This window comes from Acromyrmex echinatior, chromosome 12, assembly GCF_024713525.1.
Source record: "Acromyrmex echinatior isolate Ae372 chromosome 12, ASM2471352v2, whole genome shotgun sequence".
NCBI classification, from domain to species: Eukaryota; Metazoa; Arthropoda; class Insecta; order Hymenoptera; family Formicidae; genus Acromyrmex; species Acromyrmex echinatior.
Window position 1 is genome coordinate 7,688,098 of NC_141863.1, and position 17,836 is coordinate 7,705,933.

A 17,836-nucleotide genomic window follows, 5' to 3' on the forward strand; every position below is an offset into this window, starting at 1 on the left:
GTATTTTAAGCGAGAAGAAGCATACAGCATCTTCGGAAAAAATGCGGAATAAAATAAAAATATTTTAATGGACACACAGAATCTAAGTTACATGCTATAATAATAATAGAATAATAATAATACTTTGTTACGCGAACACTTCACACCACAAATGTTCAAACAATTTACACGTGCATTCTTTTAAATATTCTTAAAGAAATATCTTACAGAAATAATGTATTAACTATGTAATGCATAATTACATAATTACTTAAAAATTACGTGTCTAGAGATAAATGTAATAAGATAAGAAACAATAAAATTTCTCAAGCTTTTTTGTAGTGCATGTGACTTTAGATAAAGAAACCAAGAACATAAACAATCTTATCATTATTATCTTTTATGCAATCACGATAAATACATCAAAAAATAATTTCCTTCAATTGCATCAATAATACTTTCAAATAAATTGAAATACTTATAATCAACTCTTTACCAGCAAGGAAGATTACATACACATATATTTTATTCCATGTAACAACATAGATCGTGCAAAGTTAAAAACAAATTTTAACAAAGTTAGTATTCTACATTATTAAACGAATGAACGCACAAGAAAAAGCGAAGCGAATACATATGCAGGGCAGAGATAGAAAGAAATGATTAATCAAAATTAAAATATGAAATACATAAATGTCGAAAATTACTTACGGGGAGGGAAATATTGTCATGGAAGTCGGGCAAGTGGTGATCCACCTCTTGTTTAATAGGAGCCTGCGGTTGTGAAGCAGGGGACATGGGTCGACCACCATCTTCCATCTCAACTCCCAGGGCATTATTTAACTTTGGAATCACAGGAGGACTTGATTTGTAACTACACTGCGAGGATGTCTGAAAATAATCAATCAAAAAAAATTTTTTTCATCTTTCTCTGAATGCTGTACCTCGACATGATTACTAATTGTAAAATTTAAGGTTAAGAACTTTTTTTTTAAATAAACACTCATTAATAAGTTATTTCTTTTGCTTAAAAACGTGATAGAAGGATTTATTATAATAAGCTGAGTAGGTATTTGTTGTATGATAACGTTTACTATTATGTGCTTGTAGTCAAATTGCATTTGACGTTTTGGAATAGACAGATTACATCTTTTTCTAAATGTGTGAATCTTACGTCAAAATATATATAAATAAAAGTATATAGGAAAATACATTATTAGAAACTCTATAACAGAGTCTGGCCACGAGCAATTTTGTCAAAACAAGAATAAAAAAGAAGAGTATATGTACTGTTTCTTTTTACATATGCAATCCCATTCTAACTTATATATCAATCTTACTCATTCCAACTCACTGAAGTTGACAAAAACGACAGGCCAATCAAAAATATCATTTTGTGACCAGACTTTGTTATGAGATCTTTAATTATGATGATATCTGTCTTTTGAATTATGCAGCAGGTATATATTGGCCTGAACTTTCCAAGGTTATAAAGTTATTTGGAAAGCTGTGCAATCACAAGCACATGTATAATTTGTTGATAATATGTATGAGACCACAATCAACCAGAATTTTAAGCAGTAGCACAAGTATAATGATATATAAATAGAAATTAGTATTCATATAAACTCATTTAAAGAAACTGTATTATTATAAATATTGTGCGTGTATGTTATTTTATACAGTTAATATGTGAAAATGTAATGTAATATTTAATATTATTACAAACATAACGATTAAAATAAAAATTGTATCCAAAGAGACCAAAGAGACAATCTGGAATGCACACAAAAAATTATGATCGCATCAATTTTCAGAAGAAATACTTATGTTGCTCGTTTCTGTATAATTTTTCTTAATCAAGTTTTAAGATATATTTAATATGACACGCACACAAGTCATGATAAAGATACATGTGTGTTACGATGAATAAAAATAATGACACCTATCTCGTGATAGAGTTACAGAAGAGAGTAAACGAGTACGATATCTACCTGAGAATCAGACAAGAATCTTTCGCTAGGTGGGCCAGAAAGAGAAACATCGTAGCTGCCTGAATTCTTTCTTTTCCTCTTCTCATGATGAGACTGGAGGTTAGGCGAATCGCTATGTCTTACTCCAGTTTGCGTTTCTGGATCAGGTGATGGACATTTGTCCTCTGCCTTGTTATTTACACTATTATCGGTGAGGCCTCTGATCTGCAATGCCTCTGCTGTTTTAAGGAACATCGGTAGGAGATGCTGACTAACATTGACTTCGCCCTTATACATAAAGTGCAGCAACGCCTTCATTTCCGTGTCATTGACATCCTTGAGGAATATGATTGGATGGGGGTGGGTGTTTTGCAGGAAAATGCTCTCGAAATACGGACTGCATGCAGAGAGTATGGTTTGGTGCGCCTTGAAGGTCTCTCCGACACAGGCCAGGGTAACGTCACAGAGTGCTTCTCTGGCAAGCAGCGAGCTGAGAACGTCTGTGAGGTTGGCTGGATGATTGTTCCACCGTAGACAATACTGCTGGTCCATCTTGTCTATCTCCAATCCCGACCCTACAACCAAACTAGTTGGCCAAAACAGTCTACATAAAAGCTATGCTATCACCCTGGCTATACCGAATTTTGTGTGATCCCCTAACCCTTAAAAATCGCTAAACTCACACACTTTCTCCACGCGCACTCTCCTATCGTCCTGACAATATCTCCCCGCAGATTAAATCGCGGCTCTCTAGACCCACACAACGTCCTCCGCGCTTCTGCAAATGTGCCACATTGCAGTATAACTGTAAAACCCTTCAGGGTTCACGCCGCGCTACTATACGTGCAGAAAACATTTTTTCGCATAACCTTAACGGCCGGAACGAGGTAAGCCGCGCTCGAATTTCTAAACGATGGGCCACGGCCACGGGCCGCCCGCGAGGTTAGATCGCTAATTGCGACGCAGTACGTACCACCCACGTATACGATTATAATCCGATATATTCGGAGATGATGTTTTTGGCAATGTCAATATTCGCGTGGCTTGGGCGCCATTGTCGGCCGTGCTCGTCTAGCCTCCACGAGCCTCCTCGCGAAAAGACGATTTGTTGATGCCCGATTTTCTAGCCACTCGTACAACCTTAACTCGCACCGCTTTATTTACGCGGATCCTACGCAGGTTACGCCGTCGCGTATCACTCACCGCGAGATACCGCTTCCCGAATATCTCCCGTACGTCGATTACTCACCTCTCGCAAACTTTTTGCCATTACAACGCCACCCGACCCTTAACGTCCACTGCCATACCAATCTGCCAATGCCTACGGCCTTATTTTTAAAATACTTTTGACCTTCGTGCATCTGCCGCGGGGAATGGCGCGAAGGGCGCTCGGATTCAAACGCGGTTGAACGTACGCCGCGTCTTCTTTCCGACTGCGTGCGGGATCCCGCGGCCCGCCGATGCGCCCCGATAACGTGGCCTGTCCCATGCGAAATATATCGCAGCCGGAATATAGAGAATTCGCGCGGCGCTCGTTCAGTCGTCGCCATATCGATCTCTACCAGACCCGGCCTTCTTATTTTCCAAATAACGCACGCTTTCATTACGTCAGCCGCGCGATATGGCGCGTCAACGCGCACTATTCAAACGCGACCGAATCGTTTTTCACGATTATCGTTCATTCATTCATTTATTTACGTCTCTAAAAATCAGACTAACCAATTGATCAGAATTTTATCGATTAATATAAGTGTATAATGTCTGTAACAAATCAGATTTTACTAATTAACGTAATTGAATAATGAAAGGACTTTCAATTCAAGAACATTATACTTTATTTTTTTTAATTTACCAATAGTCGTATTTTTTTTATTCCACACTGACAGAAAATTGTATTAAATTTTAATAAATATTTGTCTGAACATTTATTAAATGCCTGTTAAATATTCACTAAATGTAAACATGTTTATTCGGTACAAGAACAATTAATTTGATTGTTTATTTAGCAAATATTTATTCTACTAAATAAAAATAAATTTTAGATTAGTATTAATTATTTATTAAAATTAAATACTTTTTCTCAATGTACAAATAAACAAAATAGCTTTATTATGTATTTATAAATTCGTCAAAATAAAATTCTTTTAATGGTGACAAATGGTGATTATTGAAAAATTATTAATGCCTGTGTTTATTATCAATAAACGATTGCGCGATAAGTGGTTTATATTTTATATTAAAATTTACACAAAATTATTAAAACGATGTCATTTTCTTATAAATTGTTTACCGTAAGTTGACAATAATTTAACTTTTTTGAAAAATAATTTAATTATTTCTGATCTTAATAATAAATTATAAATCAAATCATGATTTCTCAAATCAATATAAGAGATAGAACTTTAGCAGCGTCCGAAATGTAAATAAAGCGGTTGCTTTAAAGCTAATGCATTTTCAAGTGACTCCGAAATAATTAAATTTCGTCTATTCTCTCACAGTACGGTATTCAATTTAACGCACATGTTCATTAAAAAACTTAGTTTGCAAAAATGAGTTAACAGTTAACTGATACCCAAAGAAGAAAGAAATTAAATTCATCTTTTTCAGTTATTTATAATCTTCCTTTTTGTCATTATTTTTTAATTAATAATATCTTCAGTAATATATGAGTATATACATATATATATATATATATATATATATATATATATATATATATATATCTTCTCTTAATAAAAACTAATTTTTTAAAAATATGTATAATACAATCAATAATCTTCAATAATCTCATTTCATATATTAAGTTTTCTTTAAAGGAATTTAAATTAAATTGAAAACAGATTTAAGAAGAAGTCAGCAAGAATATTTCCGAATTATAATAAAAAATATAAAAATCATATTTGTCGAAAGTTGTATCGAAATTATAAGATTCAATATCTAGAAAATTAAATTATCAGAAATTTCTTTACTGCAATTATTTATTTTATAACAATTTCACTATCAATATAAGTATACCTTTTTATCCAAAACTAGTTTCTTATCGACTTATAAGATTTTGCAACATACTTTACATTCTTTATTTTTAATTATAAAATTTAATATCTAACATTAAATTTTATATATTAATAATTAAATTATTATGAAAATTTCTTTACTGTAATCATTAATTTCATTATCAATGTACATTTTTTCATCCAAAATTAGTTTCTGGAACCAATTGTCTTTTGTAAAATTCTTTATATTTTGTAACATCCTTTACATTCCTTCATCTCTATCTACTCATTTTACACGTAAAAAAGAAGAACGTTTCGTAAGTACGCCAAGTTAACGTAATAACGTATTAAAGAGATAGAAAAAGAATCGCTCCAACCAACGCTCATCGTAGCTGAAAACGCGGATTAAAATCGCGGGGCCTTGGAGAGTTTAAATACCAATCGTCAAGGTGCAAACGCGACGCACAGAAAGGGATGTTCTCACAGTTTTCATTTATTTGGAGTTAATCATGGAGCTCAACGGCGCGGGAATAAAATCGTGCGCGCGCTTTTCGACCCTCCGGTCTTTAAATCGAGCGTCATCGCAATTGCTGAAAGAGCTCGCGCCAAAGTAGTTCGATATAAAGAGAGAATATCGCGAAATCCCGCGTGTTCCATTTCGCAGAGAATCCATATGCGCGCGATGCGTACTCCCAGAAACGCTTTAGCTTCATTTGGTGGTAATAAACGATAATTCGCGCAAATCGCGGAGAGTTTTTGATATTAATTCGGTCCCCTCCCCGCCTCTCATCGAACGATAATCGTGTTGTGCCCGTGCGGAATCAATAGGCACCGGGGAAAATTGGAAAATCTCCTCAACCGAGGTTTCCAACACGAGATTTACAAGGTTCGAGCGGCTGTTAACAGATTTAATCCACGCTTTCATTGGTATGAAAATTATGTTTCACGGATACCTGTATATCCCGCTCAAAGATAGAAATGCGATACATAAAACGCTCATACATCAAAACGGGTGATGCGATAAACACGATGTAAATGGAGAATTCAATATTCCCATATCCGTTTTCTCCCGTTTTTGGTAAAATAACGCCGCGTAATGCGGCACGAAAAACGCCTAATTAATCACATTCGCGATGAAATTGTCGCGGTGCGCGACGCGATATCTGCCGTTCAAATTCGATTCCGCGTTTCCGCTGCATTTCGAAATGCACCGGTTCGGCCTGACCGGGACGGAATTCATTTCGCCATCATGGACACGTCCTAATTATATCTCCGGTTTCGTAATTTCCCGTTTTCCCTTAAATGAGATATTAATCGCCGGAATACAGATCCGCAAAAGCTGCATCTCCGTTTACCCGAAGGATACTGAATAATACTTCGTTTAAAAAGCTCCTGGGACACATCTGCGTGTACATGCACGTGTATATATACGCGGCATGTACAAAACTATGTCTGGTTCTCGGCTAACAATTTAAACTGTGACGTGTCAGTATTATATTAGTGGAAACGTCTTCCGTTTCCGAGCAACTTCCAGCAATTCCTGCGAGTACTCGATTCTGACTCAACAAAAAAGACAGAGAAAGAGAAATAATATAAGAAATACTACTGTGTGGCTATGAAAATTAGAAATAAATTCAGCATCCGAGTATCAACAATTTTGATACTTTATACATAAAAAATTGATGTTAATAAGATTTTTTATTTAATATTTTATTTAATATTTAATATTTAATATTTAACTGTTATAATTTTTATACGGCAATTGTTAAATTATTATATTGCTCATTAGAAAGAAAGAGTTTTGAAATCAAGGCACAAGATTTGTTGCAATACGTGCAAATCGGACCAAATCCGGCAACGAGTAATTATCTCGACTATGAGCCCGATTACGAGAGACCGTTTAATTACACGTCGCTCACTTCCCTCTCTCTCCACATTTATTAAGCCAAACTAAACCCGCGTGTATTGAAGATACTCTGACAGAAAGATTCCCTTTGGCCGTCTTAATAACAATATACTAACTTTAGAGATTAGATAATTACCTCTGTATACGTATTTACTGTATACGCCAAGCGCTTCTTCATTAAGAAAATCCACGAGCATCTTGCTCTTTAACAAGCTATGCAATATTCAACAATAGGCAAATATCATCTCACTGCATTTATATTTTTTGATAAGCAGTCTGATATAACGGAAGCTATATATATTTGAGGGAAACGTCGAGCTATTTGCAGAATGTCATAATACCGTTAAATTCATAATGTTAAATTATACTCAAAATATCAAAATAATTTAATAATTATTGACTTTGAATTATTTTTAATCATTCCTATAAGTCGCGACTTATACGACATGTAATTAATTTAAGTAAAGCAATAAAGTTAAGCAATTTAACTCAAGAAATGTATTAAACTGTACTGACTCAAATTTAGTTTATTATTAACTAAGTGCATACGATAATATGGATGCTGTTTACTTTAAAACTAACAATAGAAATGAATTAATTTACATTTTGACACATACGGAAGTTAATAATAACAAAATGTTAATTGACTTAAGGATTTCAGTTACCGTTGCTCCTTTGATATCTAATAGTTATACCTGCTTAAGCATAAATTGATTTTTATAGAATATTGATCCAGAAATTATATCGATTTCATATCTTATCCGTTTCAATCTACAACTTTTTCGCTCTGAAAAAAAACTACTAAATTTTAATAAATATTTGTTTAAATATTTATTAAGTTCTTTATTTGAATATAGCAAATATTTACTAAATGTAAACGTATATTTATTTGATACAAAAACTATTCATTTGATTTAATTATCATTTTTCTATTAATCAAATGTTTGTTTACTGTAAATAAATGTTTACTTAATACTATTCAAAGAAACCACAAAAATTTAAAATTCAGTAAATTTTTTTCAGTGTATGCAACATATAAATGCATTAGCGTTGCATATTCGTGATTCTCTCCTTTTTACGTATCTTCTGCACATAATAACATAATCTAATATATTCTCTAATATATTTAATAAAGACCTAGCTAATAAATATACCCTCGTTAAAAATTACCTACTTCCTTCCTCGTGAGATAATATAAAATACTTTCTATTTTCTTGGAACAGACCTGAGTGTGTTCTGCATGGCGAGACGGACATCCATCCCATGATTAAGTGGGGCCGACCTTGGCTCTTTGACGCCGGAAATTGCGTTCATGCCGTCGAAATGCATCGACGATCGATGTGTCGCAGCCGCAGCGAGCCGCGCGCCAGGAAAAACGTTTCCGGCGCAAGGTTTGCGGCGCATCGGCGCGTTTATCTTCCGGAAGTACCTCTAGTTGATCTTCAGCGGGTAAATCTTCACACGTAGATCTTCGCACGCGCGTATTTTCCCCGATCTCGATCCGCTGGCGGATCAACGTATTCCCGCTTTCTATCGACTCTATTCTATGTGCCATTCGGTTTCTTCTTGAGCAAAGTACAGTTCACGAGGTGTGGAAAAATAGATTTCAACCGCTCCGCAAGCGGCGAATACATAGAAAAATAGAAGCTATTCGATTCTCTCTTATCCTTCGCTTTTTCTTTTAAACGCAAAATGTTAAAGTGATGACTGCGGCGTCTCTTTCCTTCTCCCTTCGAGATTCTCGCTCGACACTCGCAAATCGATTAGGAATTGAAAGTACGAAAGTTGTCGCGACGCAAATAACGAGCGATAACGTGGAAATGCTCGGAAAAAGCTCTATGTAGGACACCCTCGCCGATAAAGGACGCGCCTCTGCACTCGAGCATGCATTTTCCCGACTACAATGCGATCGGAGTGCGGTCGAAGGGCGAGACGAAGGGCGGGTTGGGCGGGCTCGCTTTGAGCACGCTGTGGATCTTCAAATGAACCCCGACGTTCCTTTCGCGAAAGCGAACTACTTGTACCCGTCTCGCAAACATCACGACGTCGCGCTCGCTCGCAGCCGGAATACTCTTTGACCTCGCGGAGAACGTCTCGGCAAACATATCTTGCTGGAAAGCTCCAAAATATCTCTTCCCAAATGACTCGAAAGACCGAGTGACGCTGCGAATAATAGAAACACTTGGAGACGTCTCTTACCCGAGTAACTGCTCTCGAGAAAGTGATGGGAGCTGGAAAACTTTGGAGAACTAAGCTCACCCGGGAGTACCCGACTCTCATCCAGAGAGACAAACCATCGCAAAGAGTTACTCGACTCGTTCCGTCAAATATTCGACTCGTAGAAATTAACCCAGAATCTCCGATTTTCCCGACTTTCTTATGCTTAGACAGCTCGCCGGTATTAGAGGAATTACAGTGTAATAAAATAAGTGTGACATCGCGCATAATGATAGCGATACAATCAAATTTAAGCTGCATAGACTTTTGCATAACGCTGCATAATGCAAAGAAATTAATCAAAGTTCTTCATTTCATACTCTAATTAGTTGATTCTCTTATAGACTTTTTACAATAAGCAATTACCTAAACTAAGTCTGAAGCCGTAAGAAATTGACCAATCGTAGTCGATTATTCTTCTCATTCAACTGTGACTGGACAGTTTTTTACGATTTAAAACTTAGAGCTTAAGGGCGAGAGCACAGAATCTTGCATACGAAATAAAGCTAATCAAGGGGTCCTTCATTTCCTTTCCTTCTATAAAATAAAAGATTCTGATTAGTTGAGTTTCTTATACTTTATGTATGCGTGATACAAAAGTTTGCTGCAGCCTTTAGGCTCAAATGCATTTTCCTGAATATAATAGCAATAGCATAGTGGAACAGCCAATCAAATACAGAAATACTACACCTGTCTTATTACACTTCGGCCCTTTTCATTATCTAGTCAATTTATGATTAGCCACCACACTTGTGGTTAGCAGATAGCAGCCACTTAACTTGTTTTATCCAATGGACTTCATTTACATATATAATAATGTCATGGATGAAACTCATTGGGTAAAACAATATTAACATTAAGCTTAATCATAAGTTTACCAGATAATAAAAAATTGAACCTATGAGAGGAACGTCTTTTTCCCTCTTTTACTATTATTTTACGCGGAAAATCCTCTCGTACGTCCGATATCTTATTTCTTGCCGCGTATCAAAAGGGAGGTTGCGAAAGGCCGGGCATTTACCCTCAGCCACCCCCAGTGATTGAATGGATGCGTTGTTTGGCAGCGAGCTGCCGACGACCTGAATCGGTGCCCGAAGTTGGAAGCCGCGCGCAACCACGATCACGACGACTACGACAGCGACGGCATTATGGTCGTGCCAAGAAAGATCGCAGAGGGGATTAAACGCGGGCGTATCCACCGCCCGCGCCGGGAAAACAAAGCGGTCCGGGACGGCTCTTTGTCGGTACCGGGAATAAAAAGAGGAATGGACGCAGCGCAATGGAGAAGTTGAGTGGGAAGGTTATCTGCGATTAGCGCGCCTCGCGATAAACGCACGATTAAATTTGCATAATAAGTGGCGGATTATTTCTCGACGGCGCTACGCTAGATTAAAAATTAAGCTCAACGTAGAGGGCTCTAGCTACACATGTGTATCCCGTGTATGTGTGTGGGTGTGTGTCTCTGCAAAGTTTACGCGCCGCGCATTGTCGTCCGTCATGGGAAAAATGTGGCTAGCGCTGAAATACGAAACCGGAATTAGTCGGTTAGCATTCGTAATTAACGCGCTACGAATCGCGCGGCTATCTCTACGCGAGGGCACATCCGCGGAATTAATCGCGAGGGATCGATGGCGATATCTCCTGCATACCGATCAAAATTATGCTTCCCGCCGAAAGAGCCGATACGCTAATTGTCGTTGCTCAGATAAGAGGATATACAAATAGGATGAAATTTACGTATTAAGAAAAGTCTCGATATTTTGTCTGGTTTACCTTCTGATAGTCTTCTTGTTTGAAAGTTACGTTCAAAGGTCAATTTTTCAGTTTTCTACGCAAAGTTAATTATTTCAAAATATAATAAGTTTGTAGAAAATATGCATATTTCTAGCAATCTGAGTAGCACAATTTATTGGCAAAACATTGGTTAAGTATAAATGTGTGGGTTAAGAAATTTTTGTAAACAAAGTCCCTTAGCATGAAAACTGAAGAGTAAATTTTCTTTTCTTCTACATTATTTCGTAAATAATTTTTTAGTATTATTACGATAATATTATTGACCATTCAATTAATTTGTTGCCTTTTCTTAAATGAAAAATAGCGAAATGAGACGTTTCCTAAGACACGTCACTTTCAGGCGCAACGTATTTCATCAGAAATACCGATCACCGCGGTGTGGATGCGGAAATAAAATTTATGTTTGAGATATTAAATTTTTCAGCGGTTGTGCCCTATCGCTATGTCAAGTTCCATTTTATCAATCGTTCCGGCTCGGACGAGAAAGCGGAAAACGCGAGATAAGGCAGCTTCGCGAGGCACGTTCCTCGAAAGTGCGGCATATTTCATCGGAAATACCCATGCACCTTTTACTGCAAGCCGGTCATAATACTCGCGCGAATGAATAGCGAAAATATGGAAATTCGAATTCAACCGTACCGTCCCACCGCAAATAAACTGCATTCTTACACCTGGCTGCAAGCAGCTTCCGCGATGCACCGAGTTAACGCGAAATCTACACACATTACCACGCATTTTTTACTGATAAGTTTTTTGATATCTTCAATTACATTCAATTTCGAGGTAGTAATATGATTTTGAACGTCTTATCGAGAGCAGTTACGTTATTAATATTCAACGATTGTTTACCCGACCTAAAGATACCTCATCTGAGAAAAATCAAAATGACTCTACTTTGACGTCGTGAAAGATAAAATGATGAGTCTTGATTATAAAATTAGATTGTTTATTGACATAAGAATCAAAATAAAGTCATTTTAATTTTTTTGTTGACATTTGTATGTTCCTTAAACACGGACACGAATTTACGTTGTTCTATTTTCCCCGTTACTTTTCTCAATCTCAATTCTCGATCGAGCTAGCGTTCACGTTTTGTCCAATTTTCTATTTACTCTCCAAACTTTCCGTGCGTTCGACACACGACTAATTTTGTTTACTTGCGCGGACGAGAAAATGTGTCGCCGACCAGAAAAATGTGTTATGAGATCAAGTACTTTTTGTCCATGCAAATTTATTCACATCGCCTCTCACTGTCAATTCTAAAGATAGCGATCCATCCAAGGTCCTAAACACGTCCAAACAACGTCCCTATATATTCTCCAAACATCTTAAGAATGTCCTTAGGATGTCAGATGAAGTGTGCTGTATGGAAAAATTGCAAGGGAAAAAAACAAGCTGCGAGCGAAGGTGATTCGTGGCGAGCAATTTCGTGGCAATTTCGAGGGAAACAGGGTGATGTAACGCGACGTCGTGACGCAGAAAGCTTCGTCGTTCCTTCGTCCGCTTTCCCGCCCACCCTTTGCCGCGGTAGAAGTCGGACGGCGGAAACGCGCGTGCCGTCGATCGTGCGATCGATAAAATCCCCCCGTGGAGTCGCGGCGTTCCCGCCCTTTCCCGATTCGTCGTAAACAGCGAGAGCGGCGCGGCGCGGCGCGTCCCGCCACGGCGAGGGATGTTTTTGCGATTCTGACATTTCTGACGCGCCGATTCCGTGCAGCTTGTCATCGCTGCCGGCTGACTCGGTTTCAGCCGTTTCAAGCGCATCGTTATCGTTACCTGGTTTATTGAAATTCGTGAACATGAAATCCCGTCGGCTTCCCGCAGCTTCTGGCGGTGCGTAGAGCCGTGCCGTCGTCGTACGGTGATCCTCTTCGGGCGCTGCTGAAGAATAGGACGATCTTCTAGGGACGATCTTCCTCGGAGAAGAGGACGCGGGGAATCTTCTATCTTCCACTTGGAGGACTTCCGGAAACCGGGCCGGGCCGCTGCCGGACTTCCGCTCTCGCTGGCGTTTGTGTTTACTTTCGCGCACTCGGATTTACAAGACGAAACTCGCACTCGTACTCTCGATACGCACGCGAAATTTTCTCAGTTCGTTTGAGCCATCGTCTGCCGTTTCGCGCGTACGATTCACGATCTTGGCAATTAGATCGAGATCCAGAGTTGATGACGTAACGCACGTTACGGTTACGCGCGGCGATCACAGCAGACTCGAGAACGCGGGAACTCGCTCGTCGTCTGCCGATACGACTCGCGAACGATGAGAGGGTGGTTGGCGCGCGCACGACGATGCAACCCTTCGGCTTCGGCGACGACGGTCGGGGACGGTCACGGCGCAGTGAGTGAAACAGCGAGTGAATCCGTCAGGGAGGACCAACGGAGTGGCGTGTGCACTAAGTTGGCCGTCGAGCGCGACTGAGGCCAGGGGTGGCACCGAGAGAACGCGAGAGGGTGGCGTGGATGCAGGTCGACGTGTACGCTGCACGGGCACATCCCCCCTAATGAATGCACCAGGCATGTGCGAGGGATTTTATGTTCACCGCCGTCGCCGCCGCCACCGCCGCCTTCCCTCCGTTTATACCCTCCACTACCGGCACCACCCGAGAACCACCGCCGCCGCCGCCGCCGCCGCCACCCTCGTCGCTCTCTCGACTCTCCAACCTTCCCTCCCACGTACACTACCTTCGTCCGTCCCTCCGACTCCGTCCTTCTCTCTTCCCCTGGCCGACGTGTCCTCCGCCTCGCCTCTCCCGCGAACCTCCCTCTTTCCGTCTCTCTCTCTCTCTCTCTCTCGTCCTCTCGGCGCACCGAGAGTCGGGTTGAACCCCCTTTTCGCGCGCCACCCGACAGTGCATCCGCCACCCAGCGCAACCAGACGCGCGCCGGTTCCCGGGTCCGGCGTGGGGCGGTTTTGCCCCGTATGGCGGAAGCCCGAAGCCCCCGCCGCGCTCCTGGGGCTGTGCCCGGTTTTCGCCTCCTCCTGCGTGCCCGCGGACGTACTCTGCACCCGCCGATTGGTACGCACAACTCACCCGCCCGTACGCGGATCCTCTCTCCTGTGCTCTGCACCTGCACACGATTCCTCACCCCCTCATCCTTACCCCGGGTGGCGGGTAATATTCCCCACGCAACACCCTCGTCCTTCCGCAAACTTTCCTCCTCCCCCTCCCCCTCGTCTCCTTCCTTGTTTTGTCCACTATTTCTCCCTCTCGCGTTCGCGTACACCGTCTCTTTCACCTCCTGCTCGCTTCTACTCGCCACCTCCGTCACCGAAGTTCCCTCGGTATCCGCCGTTTGGCCCGCACGTTCATCTTCGTCGAACCGTATCTTGCTCTCGATACCTGAGTCTGGTCGTCGTATCCGCAGCAACATATTCTGCACCAACCACTGGGAACGTCATCGAGGTTCGCCGGTGGTTGTCGTCCCCGAGTTCCTGACACGTCCGCGGCTGTAAGGGGCGCGAAATATATTCCCCGCTGCGTCCACGCTAGAGCGTGGTTTCCGGACGATCGATAAATCGATTCCACGATGCGGTCGCATCGTTACTCGAGAATCTCTCTTCCTGTAACGGACATTACGATCGATTTCGCGTTAATTTCTCAATACCGCGGATTTTTAGAATTTTTAATCGGTATGAAATATTCCTGCTTAGTTACGGCTATTATCTCAAGTAAGTTTCTTCACCCAATCAGAGAATAGACTGTAATAATTTTGTAAAGATCAGCGCCGAGAGTGTCCCGTCTCGGAAATTCAATACACGTTTTAGCCCTTTCGACCGTATAACGTATCGCCAATTTCGAGTGTAATTGCGTTACCTTGAGACTTGCTTTGTGCCCCGAGCACTGAGACTTCGTCTCAGCAACGAATTCACTTAGCGGCGGACAACTTGGTGCATTGGTATAACGATCGGGCAAATGTACTTTCCGCGTCGAACATTTTTGCGCTTGTTGCGTTTACGCGTGGAAAAGCGGTGGTACTCGAAATATCGGAGCACGTTAATTTCACTAAAAAAAAACAAGTTGCTTACGAATTGTGTCAGTATTACATTTTTGGGTAAATTTTTTTACCTACAAGGAGAGAATTTTTTTCTTACAGTTTATCTTGAAAATATAGTCGTGAAACAACATCGTATTTCCAAGAATTTTAATGTAAATCTCTCTCTCATTAGTAAAACTATAATAAAGTATAAAATAAGTTTGGTTAATTTTACTGAAGTGTATAATAAAAATCTTTAAAATATTATGTTGTACCACAACTATAATATTATATTTTTGAGAACATTGTAAAATAAAATTCTTTCCATGTAATATTTGTTTACTTTTTATTACATTCATTTTGTGTTAAATTAACTGTCAAAAATTGGAGTGGACTGTTTGGGATACGCGAAATATGTTGAACTTAACAAAATTTTTCAACTGTGTACCTATAGACGTAATTTTTTATGTACATACTTGTTTAATTATGACGCTCTTCCGTAGTTAATGTACTTTATACATCAAACATTTTTGCGCTTGTTACGCTCTCAAACTTACGACCTCGTAGAAATATAAGGCGATAAAACTCGAAGCGCGTTACTTGAAGTTCGAGAATCTAGAGTCATGTACTTGAAGATGAAATGCGGATTATCTAAAAGTATACATTTACACATAAATCTTTTATATCTAAAGACGAATTTTTATGTGACAATGGACGTCCGCTTAATTCTAACGCTATTCCGTAGGTAATGCGCCTTTTCTCGTAATGAGAGATCTACGAGGTGAAAAGTAAACGAGGTTGCACGCGTCAGAATGTTCACCGCAATTATTCAGCTTAAGACTTAACTAACGTCTATAGTAATCTCAGAAAATGTAATACTGCTTCTCTTTTTATAAGTAGCAAATTACAAGTTTCCCTCCTCCGTTTCTGCGTCGCGAAGGTACTTACTGCGTGATGAATTATCGCGAGAGAGCATTCTCTTTTTGTGATATTTTAATTAAACTGTGTGCAACATCATTCCTCTCATCGCTGCTGCGTCTTTGTCATCGTCGCTATCACTGCAACGACAGCAACGTACCTAACGGTAAAGCTGGCGTTAACGAGGCATGACAGCAACCTCTGTCTTACGTTAATATTATAGTGGTTAGATACCCTTTGCGTGCCATCACTCACACTTGCGGGCCTTGATCTAGGATAAAGGTCTACGAGCTGTAAGCACATATACAATAAGCAAGAGAGCCATAAATAAAATATTACCTGAGATTCCCGTTACATTTTGATTTAACGAAATATTATACTCTTTTATTATTATATTCTCTTTGAAAAACATAAATTACATAAAAAACAATGAATTGAATTGTAATATTCACAAAATTGGTTCTTTCTACTTCTATTATCATTCACCGGTTCCTTAAAAACGAAAATTCTTAGACAAAAGATTAATTCGTCTAGATAAAAAATAGTCTGTCTTGAACAATTTTTTAAAAATCTTCGGTTTCCTAAACTCTGATGGAAAATAAAAAATTTTTTTACTCGTAAATAAATATTGTTTCACTGATCGTATTATCAGCAGCGATTCTATAAAGAAAAGGTCTTCTGAGTGTGTATTACAAAATAAAATAAAATTTAAAATAAAGTTAAAAAAATAACAAATGATATAATTCTAGTTACAGAAATAAAATATTTGTTTATATTCTTCATCGTCACAATACTAAATTTCTTAATAAAATCTATAGCATGATCGGGGATATTTTATTTAAACGCATTCACAATGAAATCGTTAAATAGCCGAGTTACATCGGCTAGCCATCAGAAGAAAGAAACCGTATAGTGCAAATAAAGAGAGGTCTTTTAACTAAGAAGGAAGCTGAATCGGCTTAAGCGGTATAGGTTAATAATATGTATATTCAAATGAAATCTTTCATTTGGCTGTTGAGAGTCAAGTTTTAATAAACTTCGTAAGCTTTTCCGTGTGGCAGTCGAGTACCTACGTATGTACCAGCCGTCAAGTGCAGACTTAGAAGCTTAGCAGTTTGTAAGTACGTATAAACCAGAGCGGAAGTAGCAAAGGGTATGTACGAGGAAGGAAGGAAGATGAGAAGACGAAAACGAGAGAAAGAGAAGAACGATTACAGGATGATGTACACGTCAGAGTGGTTTTCATCTCAACTCTAATTTCGCGTAACAAAAGAAATGTCTGTATTTCTAGGAAAATTAAAGAAAGACATTTGAAGAATTTAGCTTCTTTTGACGGAGAAGAAATTCAAATATCTTGAAGAAGTATACACGATGCGAAATGTAGTACATCAATGTATTCTCGAGATTCATATGGTGAAGTAACAATCCTTCGTTAAGGCTTACTACATGGGAGATGATATGAAAAGTTGTGAAAAGGCTCAGAATAATATTGGTTAATATGTATAACAACATAATGACGAGTACTTGAAGGGGACGGTGATTGCACGGAGCACCTTGTATATCGGAAGAAAAGTTAGTGCCAGCGAGAGGGTGTTTTGCTGGGTAAATTGAGCACGAGCTTTTCAGTTAATCGTCGCGTTCATACCCTTCGCTCTCTCAACAGGGTGCTCTTCCCCTCTTCGACCTGTGTGTATATTTTTTTTTTTTTTTTTTTTCGTGACAACCGTCGTGCGATTCCGCTATCCAACTTGCCGACAACAGCACGGTTCGCTGCTATCTAGAAAACTCTGACGACGAGAGCGAGAAAAGAAAGAAAAGGCAAGCCGTGCGATCTGCATAAGAAAAAACTGAAAAATGGAAGCCTCCAACATTTAGTAGCTCTCTCTTAACACCACATCGCGTTATCCGACGGTTGCTCGACGTCGTCATCGAGGTGTAGCGTAAAATGGGACTAGACTTTACCATAGTAAACAATGAACCGACGACTTTATTCAAGCTCGGTTATACAAATGAATCCGGAATGCGGAATGCGGATAGCGGAATATCAAGTAAAAGTGCATACCGCTCGGTAACGAATTGCT

At 39.5% G+C, this 17,836-nt stretch overlaps 1 protein-coding gene across 10 annotated transcripts in view; it reads right to left on the reverse strand.

Annotated features, from left to right (window-relative positions):
* Positions 1-13,201, reverse strand: part of LOC105145208 (uncharacterized) — a 75,608-nt gene extending 62,407 nt beyond the window's left edge. The window contains exons 1-4 of one of the 10 annotated variants that reach the window (XM_087412192.1): positions 3,202-3,464; positions 2,638-2,730; positions 1,974-2,527; positions 691-870 (exon numbers count right to left, since the gene is read on the reverse strand). In XM_087412192.1, the coding sequence (XP_087268318.1) occupies positions 691-870; positions 1,974-2,527; positions 2,638-2,730; positions 3,202-3,313 (939 nt within the window). In that variant the 5' untranslated portion in view covers positions 3,314-3,464. The other 9 variants (XM_087412193.1, XM_087412191.1, XM_087412190.1 and 6 more) reach the window with 9 other exon arrangements.
* Positions 13,202-17,836: the final 4,635 nt, after the last annotated feature.